Source organism: Amyelois transitella, chromosome 14 (genome assembly GCF_032362555.1).
Source record: "Amyelois transitella isolate CPQ chromosome 14, ilAmyTran1.1, whole genome shotgun sequence".
Lineage (NCBI taxonomy): Eukaryota > Metazoa > Arthropoda > Insecta > Lepidoptera > Pyralidae > Amyelois > Amyelois transitella.
Genome location: NC_083517.1, coordinates 2966765 through 2978453, shown reverse-complemented (window position 1 = coordinate 2978453; position 11689 = coordinate 2966765). Strand labels below are relative to the sequence as shown.

The 11689-nt window shown below is 31.6% G+C and overlaps 1 protein-coding gene across 1 annotated transcript; it reads left to right on the top strand.

Annotated features, from left to right (window-relative positions):
- The first annotated feature begins 371 nt into the window (after window positions 1-371).
- LOC132902492 (uncharacterized) lies at window positions 372-11272 on the top strand. The gene is made up of 15 exons (XM_060947734.1): window positions 372-375; window positions 753-794; window positions 1490-1531; window positions 1822-1890; window positions 2507-2634; window positions 4156-4170; window positions 4697-4708; window positions 5237-5251; window positions 5778-5789; window positions 6325-6339; window positions 6820-6849; window positions 7177-7191; window positions 7852-7866; window positions 8612-8626; window positions 10856-11272. The coding sequence occupies exons 1-15, from the start codon at window positions 372-374 to the stop codon at window positions 11270-11272; spliced, it is 846 nt and encodes a 281-aa protein (XP_060803717.1).
- The last annotated feature ends 417 nt before the right edge of the window (window positions 11273-11689 follow it).

Genomic DNA, 11689 nt, shown 5'->3' with positions numbered 1-11689 from the left:
GGTCTAAATTGACCGGACTACTTACTACAGAACTCGAACTCAACAGCAGTAGCTCAATAGAGGGATCTCCTTAATTATTATAGGCCTAGCCGTAATTGGGTCCAATAGATATTTATAAGATGTCATTGTCGGAGTTACTCAAAATGGAGAAATAATCCATCCACGCGAAGACCGACATCCCCGCGGACGGAGTCGCGGGGTGAAGCTAGTACAAAATAAAAGACTGACATACAAGAATTACTACATTTATGGAATAATTACAAAAAGAACCTTTATTTTTATACCAGCATTATCCAACGCCGCCGCCGCGGCAGGATCCGGAGGTAAATATTGTCATTATTTTAATTTCAGACCACATTTTCAGATACAATATGGGTAGGACTTCCTTAAAAAGGTTGCGATCAGATGTGTGTCGCCTCGTATGAAAATCTGACTTACCCATCGACGTATCCATGATTACGGTTAAATCCAGGATATTTATTAGATTTTTACCCTTCTGGAATTTATTTTTCCTTCTCCTGGGAAAGGAAAAAATAATGCCAGGAGGAAAAAAAAGGGAAGGAAAATGTAATCAATGCAAAATATAGAAATTTCAGACCCCACACTAGTGTTGCCCATCTGAGTGAGTAACAGTCATTCTCGAGGTTGAAAAAACGCGTGTATTTCAAAATGTTCCGTTTTGCATTGACCTATGAGAATGACAGTAACCTTTTCCTATTATGTAATAAAATGAAAAATGTTTTGTCTTACAGGCGGAAATGGAGGTAGTAATGCAGCATCAAACGCAGGAGCAGGTAAGTAATTACACACTTCTTTCTAGGGTTATTTAAATCGGAGTAAAGTCTTTCCCCACACATCAGGGCCTTACTAGAGAGTGGCAGGGTTAACATCGGTCCGGATTCTTAAAAATAGCGTTGCATACATTTCTTTACATCCGATCACACCCGTGCGCCGGCACCAATATAAATAAGAAAAGGACCACTTCATCCCATTCCCGAGGATGTCGTAAAAGGCGACTGAGGGAAAGACTTTTAAAATAGCAGCAACGCTAGCAACTTGTCACTATTTGAATTTGAATTCTATCAATAGACCGTTTCAGAGTACATCAAAAAAAAAAATGTACCTATGCATAGACATTTTTAACCTCCGAACCACCGTCCTTGACCTGTGTGTGGAAACAAAACTAACCATTCCATTATAGCGCAATACTAGTTTGCACCCGGTTTACTAAGGTGTTCCCAAAATGACGTATTTATTCACAAAATAATTACAAATGTATGTGTATATTTTTAGGGATTGATATCTTAAAAAAAAACAATTAACATTTTGTTATAAAATTGTTTTAAACGCTTCAATACAAAAAGATACAGGCACTACAAATTTATCTACTTTATGTTTTCTTTTCCGAGGTCATCACATATTTTATTAAAATTTTAAATGAAAATTTTAGCAAAATTTTACTATGAACGTAGATGTTTTACTGTGACAGGTAGTGAAACGACACAGCAAATTGTGAGGATCCGATCTGAAGGTAAATATATTTTTTTTATTATTATCCTTTTAATTCTGACACGTCAAACAAAAACAGTAAGTCACGTGTAATATCTTCTTTATTTTATCCCTGCTTAAGCTTCATAAGACGTTGTGACGAGACTTTTATTTATCGAATGAAACATATCGATATTGCTGGTGATTAAATCTCGGATATTTTTTTAGTGATGTTCGATACGTCGGATTTAAAATAGTCAACACACAAGAGTCATTATTTTTTTATTATTGGCATTGCAAATATATTTTTCTTGGTGCTTTTTTTATTTGTAGATGGCAACCCTCCCACTGGATATTCTGAGCGTCAAGTTTACGTTAATGGTGAACCAGTTGTACAGCAAGGTGAATAAAAAATAATCTTAACGAGGTCTGCACAAATGAACACTAATTATTTAATTTCGATTAATTATACTATATTTTTATACTAAAAACTAGGATCCATGTCTTAGATTTTTGGATTTGTATCTGAAAAGTTTGTAATGTCAGTTTTTGAAATATTTGTACTACCTTAATATGTGCAGATCTTTTGGACATAATAAAATGTCTTACAAAACACAATTTACTTTAATACTAATTTTTCTAAAACAGTTCAACCCATTGGTCCTCAATATCAAACAGGTAATTAAAAATCACTATCTAAGTATAAACAAATTTTAACATTTTACTCCTTTTTACTGTATTTGAAACATAGAATTCGAAATAATAATTATTCTTATGACCAGCTCCGTAAAACAAAAAAAATCCCCTAACTTCTTATTCCCGCGGAAATTTCGGGAAATTCTATTTTAGTGCTCAAGCAGATCATATTATAAGAAAACTACATGTATAACAAGCAGCTTGTCCGTGAGTCACTCGATCACTCAGTAACAGAAGTGTTTTATTTATATTGATTTCCTTTTTTTTTTGCTTCCATCTTTTTATTATTATTTTTAAAACTTATTCAATTATCTATAAACAGGGCCATATAACGATGTCAGCCAACCAGTAGTGGTCACTAATCCGTATTACGAAGAAACTCAACCTCCTTTGCAACAGACATCCACCACGGGAGTGTTTATTGAATGTACAACTGTCAACAACGTTTATGTTTGTAAAACTACACAGTTGAATTAAAGAAAATTAAAACCAACACGTTTCTTTTGTTTTAAAGAATTTCCGGCTAATAGTTCTATCGAAAATGAAGAAAACGCTTTCAGATACGGTCGAGTGTAATATATAGAACCTTTTTTTTTTAATTGTGGTTTCAAACTTTTTTGAGAGATGGTGACGAGGTGTGACTATTGAGTCTTTTTAAGTCGACTAAAAAGGGTTTAACACGCGTATTTTGTGTGTAATATTCATTATTTTCTCGATTTAGCAAATGGCATGATTCACTTTTTCTTAATATTTCGTTATATGGTGACATTAGAAAAAAGAATATGGCGACGTTAACACTGTGACCCAATTTCAATATGAAGCAACGATGAATTGGAAAAATCTCCAAATATCAATCACATTTTGATCTTTACATTTATTGATAGCAATATACATTTCTTTAATTTTTAACTATTATACAAATTAAATTACTGATTCTGCAATTGATATAGTATTTATACACATACATTTGTAAAAAAAAAATATGTAAAATACTGTGTATATTAATTACCAATTGTACCATCTACTTATGTTCATGTCACGTAAGTGAAATATTTTTTTCAATCTTAATTGAACATCACTATTATTGTCATATTTGTTTCCTTGTTTATTTATATTTTTTGTTACATTACTATAAATTGTCTGTTTGTTTATAACAGCAGCTAGCACAACACAAACGACGACTACACAAAAAACAGGTAACTTTTTAGACAATTGATTCATAATTGAGTAGCATTTTTAACCAACATTTTACAAGATATGGTTATGAAAAGGTAAAATTTTAGATAAATCAGTGAAAATAATATGATTCGTTCGTAATTATTTGAGATAGGCTTTTCTATTTTAAGTATGTATGAATCTGAAAATCCTTTAAATGAATATCTAGAAAATATAATAAATAACCAAATTTATTTTATTTCACACAGTTAGTCAGCCAGGTAATAAATTTTATGTAATGTTATGTAGATATTTTATCCATTTACTTACTTAAAGATTGAAGGAAAACCATCAATGAGAATCCTGCACAAACAGCACATTTAACCGATTCAGTCCAAATGTGACGAGCAACAAAAGACATTTTAATATTGATGTTTAGCGGAAATATTATTTATTCTCAACCTACGAAATAATAATTAATCTATCTTATTTTATCCACAGTTGTTTCTCAACCACGTAAGCTTTAAGAATTTTTTACTTTTAAATTAAAAATTCGTCGCAATCAAACAACAGTCATTCAACTTCCGACTTTTAGATCATTTAACTCCTCCCCAAGTAACCGGACAAAATGATGATGATTTGTCTAACCACTGCTACCTACCTCATAAATTTAAGACTGTACACGGCGGTTTAAATTAAATTCTAATTTATCATTCAGAGAATATATTAAAGCTAATAATATATATTTTATTGTAAAAATATATTATTATCTATAACCAATTCACAAAATAATAATTTATCTTTTTTTATCCACAGCTGTTTCTCAACCAGGTAATCAAATGGGTTTATTTTATTTAAATACACTCTTATGTTTCCAACAATATAAACTCAAATAAACATAGATCTAAGTATAATTGTAAAAAAATATAATTAAATAAAAATTCAGCCATCAAAGATTAAAGTGCCGTTTCAGTGAAAAAGGTTTTATTTTAATTGTTTTTTTTTTCTGGCGAGCAATTTGTGCAATATTTAAAAAATACCGTGTGGTTCCCGGCACCAATAAAAAAAAAGAATAGGACCACTCCATCTCGTTCCCATGGATGTCGTAAAAGGCGACTAAGGGATAGGCTTATAAACTTGGGACTCTTCTTCATAATTGAGTAGCATTTTTAACCAACATTTTACAAGATATGGTTATGAAAAGGTAAAATTTTAGATAAATCAGTGAAAATAATATGATTCGTTCGTAATTATTTGAGATAGGCTTTTCTATTTTAAGTATATATGAATCTGAAAATCCTTTAAATGAATATCTAGAAAATATAATAAATAACCAAATTTATTTTATTTTACACAGTTGCTCAGCCAGGTAATAAATTTTATGTAATGTTATGTAGATATTTTATCCATTTACTTACTTAAAGATTGAAGGAAAACCATCAATGAGAATCCTGCACAAACAGCACATTTAACCGATTCAGTCCAAATGTGACGAGCAACAAAAGACATTTTAATATTGATGTTTAGCGGAAATATTATTTATTATCAACCTACGAAATAATAATTAATCTATCTTATTTTATCCACAGTTGTTTCTCAACCACGTAAGCTTTAAGAATTTTTTACTTTTAAATTAAAAATTCGTCGCAATCAAACAACAGTCATTCAACTTCCGACGTTTCGTTCATTTAATTCCTCCCCAAGTAACCGGACAAAATGATGATGATTTGTCTAACCACTGCTACCTACCTCATAAATTTAAGACTGTACACGGCGGTTTAAATTAAATTCTAATTTATCATTCAGAGAATATATTAAAGCTAATAATATATATTTTATTGTAAAAATATATTATTACCAATTCACAAAATAATAATTTATCTTTTTTTATCCACAGCTGTTTCTCAACCAGGTAATCAAATGGGTTTATTTTATTTAAATACACTCTTATGTTTCCAACAATATAAACTCAAATAAACATAGATCTAAGTATAATTGTAAAAAAAAATAATTAAATAAAAATTCAGCCATCAAAGATTAAAGTGCCGTTTAAGTGAAAAAGGTTTTATTTTAATTGTTTTTTTTTTCTGGCGAGCAATTTGTGCAATATTTAAAAAATACCGTGTGGTTCCCGGCACCAATAAAAAAAAAGAATAGGACCACTCCATCTCGTTCCCATGGATGTCGTAAAAGGCGACTAAGGGATAGGCTTATAAACTTGGGATTCTTCTTCATAATTGAGTAGCATTTTTAACCAACATTTTACAAGATATGGTTATGAAAAGGTAAAATTTTAGATAAATCAGTGAAAATAATATGATTCGTTCGTAATTATTTGAGATAGGCTTTTCTATTTTAAGTATATATGAATCTGAAAATCCTTTAAATGAATATCTAGAAAATATAATAAATAACCAAATTTATTTTATTTCACACAGTTGCTCAGCCAGGTAATAAATTTTATGTAATGTTATGTAGATATTTTATCCATTTACTTACTTAAAGATTGAAGGAAAACCATCAATGAGAATCCTGCACAAACAGCACATTTAACCGATTCAGTCCAAATGTCACGAGCAACAAAAGACATTTTAATATTGATGTTTAGCGGAAATATTATTTATTATCAACCTACGAAATAATAATTAATCTATCTTATTTTATCCACAGTTGTTTCTCAACCACGTAAGCTTTAAGAATTTTTTACTTTTAAATTAAAAATTCGTCGCAATCAAACAACAGTCATTCCACTTCCGACTTTTAGATCATTTAATTCCTCCCCAAGTAACCGGACAAAATGATGATGATTTGTCTAACCACTGCTACCTACCTCATAAATTTAAGACTGTACACGGCGGTTTAAATTAAATTCTAATTTATCATTCAGAGAATATATTAAAGCTAATAATATATATTTTATTGTAAAAATATATTATTATCTATAACCAATTCACAAAATAATAATTTATCTTTTTTTATCCACAGCTGTTTCTCAACCAGGTAATCAAATGGGTTTATTTTATTTAAATACACTCTTATGTTTCCAACAATATAAACTCAAATAAACATAGATCTAAGTATAATTGTAAAAAAAAATAATTAAATAAAAATTCAGCCATCAAAGATTGAAGTGCCGTTTAAGTGAAAAAGGTTTTATTTTGATTGTTTTTTTTTCTGGCGAGCAATTTGTGCAATATTTAAAAAATCTGCCTACGTTATAATAATTGGGTTAGTAGTCGATTGGCACGAAAATTATTCGCACGATCGTGCGAATCGTCCCCTTTGAATAAAAATATTTTTTTAGTAGGCGATTCGCACGGTAGTATTTAAGTCTGTCTTAGATTTTTGGATTTGTATCTGAAAAGTTTGTAATGTCAGTTTTTGAAATATTTGTACTACCTTAATATGTGCAGATCTTTTGGACATAATAAAATGTCTTACAAAACACAATTTACTTTAATACTAATTTTTCTAAAACAGTTCAACCCATTGGTCCTCTATATCAAAAAGGTAATTAAAAATCACTATCTAAGTATAAACAAATTTTAATATTTTACTCCTTTTTACTGTATTTGGAACATAGAATTCGAAATAATAATTATTCTTATGACCAACTCCGTAAAACAAAAAAAATCCCCTAACTTCTTATTCCCGCGGAAATTTCGGGAAATTCTATTTTAGTGCTCAAGCAGATCATATTATAAGAAAACTACATGTATAACAAGCAGCTTGTCCGTGAGTCACTCGATCACTAAGTAACAGAAGTGTTTTATTTATATATAAAAATATTTAAAAAATTTGCCTACGTTATATAATTTTGTTTTATTTCATTCACAGTTGTTTCTCCGCCAGGTAATCAAATGGGTTTATTTTATTTAAATAAATAAATACACACTCTTATGTTTCCAACAATATAAACTCAAATAAATATAGATCTAACTTTTATTGTAAAAATTCAAATAAAATAAAAATTCAGCCATTAAATTTTAAAGTGCCGTTTAAGTGAAAAAGGTTTTATTTTAATTGTTTTTTTTTTCTGGCGAGCAATTTGTGCAATATTTAAAAAATACCGTGTGGTTCCCGGCACCAATAAAAAAAAAGAATAGGACCACTCCATCTCGTTCCCATGGATGTCGTAAAAGGCGACTAAGGGATAGGCTTATAAACATGGGATTCTTCTTTTAGGCGATGGGCTAGCAACCTGTCACTATTTGAATCTCAATTCCATCATAAAGCCAAACAGCTGAACGTGGCCTATCAGTCTTTTCAAGACTGTTGACTGACTGGCTCTGTCTACCCCGCAAGGGATATAGACGTGATTATATGTATGTATGTTTAAAAAAATATCTGCCTAAGTTATAATAATTTTGTTTTATTTCATTCACAGCTGTCTCTCAACCAGGTATTTATTCTCTTTTAATTATATATTATGCATATATTTTCTGCCATAAGTGCTCTTTAAAGCCAGACATTACAAGTATATAACTAATAGTTATTTTATTTCATCCACAGTTGTGTATCAACCAGGTAATTACCTAATTGTCAACTAATCCTTCACATAACTGCAAATTCAGACAACTGTATGTGTGATGATGAGTATATTTATGATCTAAAATAGTTTTTAGATTGTCCTGGAAATGTTGCGAGGGTCACATTGGAATTACTCCGAGTAAAACCTGACTTAACCACTTCAGGATTATGATATATACTAAACTCAGCGGTCTCTCAACTACTCCAAAGGCCTGAACTCGACGCCAAGAACTAAGAGGAATGGATTTTACTCTCAAATGAATCATGGAGACCAGACGACATTCTACAGCATTAACTTGACTTTCCCACTACTTTTTTTATCAAGATGGAGGAATACTGACCGAAATAATATCACAAGTTGACCAGGAGAGGCATATTAAAAAAAAAGGTTATTTTAGAATTTACGGTTTTAATGAAAACAAGAGGAGCTATTCATTGTATGACAAATAACTTTTTTTTTTTTTTAAATTGAGTTAGCCTCGAAGTAAGTTCGAAACTTGTGTTACGAGATACTAACTCAACGATACTATATTTTATAATAAATACTTATATAGATAAACATCCAAGACCCAGGACAATCAGAAAAAGATCTTTTCTCATCATGCCTTGACCGGGATTCGAAACCGGGACCTCCGGTGTCACAGACAAGCGTACTACCGCTGAGCCACAGAGGCCGCCACTTTACAAAATATAATCAAACAGATTACTTAACAGACAATAAATTTGTTTTATTTGTTCACAGTTGTTTCCCAACCAGGTAAATATTTATAATAAACATACATACACTTCTCACAACAAATACCTGACTTATAATAAACATACACTTCTCACAACAAATACCTGACTTATTCAATCGAGGATATTGTATAGAGGGGCGAGACCGGGACTAAGGCCAAAAGCTGTTTTCATCGCAGAATACTCTATAGACCTGACTTATCTCCAATAGAAGATATTCTACATACATATGGTCACGTCTATATCCCTTGCGGGGTAGACAGAGCCAACAGTCTTGAAAAGACTGACGTTCGGCTGTTTGGCCTTATGATAGAATTGAGATTCAAATAGTAACAGGTTGCTAGCCCATCGCCTAAAAAAGAATCCCAAGTTTGTAAGTCTATCCCTTAGTCGCCTTTTACGACATTCATTGGAAAGAGATGGAGTGGTCCTATTCTTTTTGTATTGGTGCCGGGAACCAAACGGCATAGTTAAATTATATTAAGATAAATAACGAGAAACTTTTACATTTCACAGCTCCGCCAGGTAATGGATATTACTAGCGACCCGCCCCGGCATCGCACGGGTGGAATTTATTCATATAAACCTTGAATTACTCTATCTATTAAAAAAAACATACATACAGCCATAGGAACACACGCGGAAAGCGACTTTGCTTCATTTCTAAGATTATATGACTCGTATTTGAGATTGAGTGTTCAGGCCCAAGGTTTATCAGCAGAAGACGGGGACGCAGTACGCCGCGGACTCAATACTTTTTAATTTAATATGAGACTGGGTTGAAAAAGTTTTGCTCAACAGTGAGAGACAATAAAATATTATGTATCAATAAGAGTAATTTGATTCTCTTTGGTCTGTTTTCTGAAACTGACCGACAAATTTTAAACAAAAGAATTGTGATGAATTGTTCGCTAAAATTTGTTTTCCTACATTCACAGCAAAACAACTTAGTCAAACTTCTGCTAGTAAGTTTTACTTTTAATCTAATAATTAAGCTAGTTAGCTATTAACCTAAGATTATTGGTATCCCTAAAAATAATACTATCATAGTACTTCTACCTTAGAACCCTTTGAAGCAAACAGGTTGTGAAAGCAGTCTAATAGAATTACTTTCAATTTAAGGTTAGAAAGTTACTTATTAAAAACTAAAATTCGTTGATAAATGTTATATAGCTTTTCCCGAGTAAAAATAATAGTTTTGTTCGTAAGAATTTCAGGAAAAACAATTTCTCTAGTGCCTTAACACCTATTCTTCGATCATACTTAACATAATCTTCGTCATACAATAGTATTTTCATTGATACGAGTACAGTAGCCGACAGTCATACTCTACAGTACCACTCAGTAACGTAAAGAAACACCCGAAAGGCGTGAAAGAGTATAACAAATGTCTATCTTAAATCCTGAAATATATCCTTTAAAATATTAAAAGTGTTATAACTTTAATTTACCATCCACAGATGCCCAGGCGTGTAAGTAATTATAAAGTACTTGATAACTTGATGGCTTAGATAAATAAAATTAAAGGTCTGCAATAGTTACAGGATTGGCTTTAAACCAATATCCATTGGTAATAATCCTATCATTCATATTTCCGAAACATTAATTGCTTTTAAAGTGTTGTGTAACTCTTCAAAGGCATTTCATACAGTAGTTTATAAAAAATTTGCTTAAATGTCGTGTTTTGTACAGAACTCAGAACAAAGGTTTCTATTAAAATGATTTACTTATTAAAAATACAAACAATTAAATTAAATGGATAGTAGGTACGTCACAGCAAGTTTAATAATTAGAGTGCCCCAAGGATCAATCTTTGGACCCTTCTTCTTTCTGGTATTATGAGCAATTTGCCATACAACATTTAATATTACTTGATTCTAATTTGAAGGGTATAAATAAACTATATTTATAGTGTTTATTAATAGGACGACCGTAAGTTTGTATGAAGAACCCTTATAGGTACATTAAAACTAAACTGCATACAAAGTATTGGTGAATTCAAAATTTGTATTATACACAATAGTGTATAAATAATTTAACGTGTTTGATTATTTTGCAGCCTGTAACCAAGAAGGAATCACTACGGTATGGTTTTTGACATTTAATATACTTATTGAAGTAAAAAACATATTACTATACAAACAAAACAAAACAGCTTACCATTTAAACCCTGTTTATTACTTACTAACAGATAGAAGAGAGATTCTACTCCCGATAACTTTAGTATAATTTAATTGTTATTTTATTTCAGAAAAACAATAACAACCCTTATTCGAAAGAACACCAATCTCCTCCAAAGAGTCACCCATCTCCTCCGAAAGGTCACCCATTTCCTCCAAAAGATTACCAATTTCCCCCAAAAGCTCACCTATCTCCACCAAAAGGTTATCCATCTCCTCCAAAAGGTCACCCATCTCCTCTTAAAGGTTATCCATCTCCTCCAAAAGGTCACCCATCTCCTCTAAAAGGTTATCCATCTCCTCCAAAAGGTCACCCATCTCCTCTAAAAGGTTATCCATCTCCCCCAAAAGCTCACCTATCTCCACCAAAAGGTTATCCATCTCCTTCAAAAGGTCACCCATGGCCTCCGAAAGGTCACCCATCATCTCAAAAAGATCACCCATCACCTCCGAAAGGTCACCCATCTCCTCCGAAAGATTACCAATGATACGGAATAGGGTCAACATTTTCATCCTACTTCCTACTATTATTATAAAGGCGAAAGTTTGTATGGATGTTTGTTACTCTTTCACGCAAAAACTACTGAACCGATTACCATGAAATTTGGTATGTAGGTAGCTGAAGACCCAGAATAACACATAGGCTACTTTTTATCCCAGAGTTCCCGCGGGATTGATAGGGTTTCCATGCGGACGAAGTCGCGGGCGGCCTCTAGTTAAAAATTATAACTAAATTAATTTCATTAAGACTATGCTTTATTATTTTCAGATTGGTTTCAAATTAACCAAAAACGTAAGTATTTAAACACTCATTTACAAATTATTATAAATAAAAATTGATCTTATTATCTGAATTCGAACATGTAATTCACGGTCGGAGGACATACATCACTCTGTCTCATTTC

Excerpts from the sequence above, each read along its gene's own strand:
- LOC132902492 (XM_060947734.1), top strand. Across the intron at positions 795-1,489 it reads AGCATCAAACGCAGGAGCAG|GTAGTGAAACGACACAGCAA; the intron begins GTAAGTAATTAC and ends TTACTGTGACAG. Across the intron at positions 1,891-2,506 it reads TGAACCAGTTGTACAGCAAG|GGCCATATAACGATGTCAGC; the intron begins GTGAATAAAAAA and ends ATCTATAAACAG.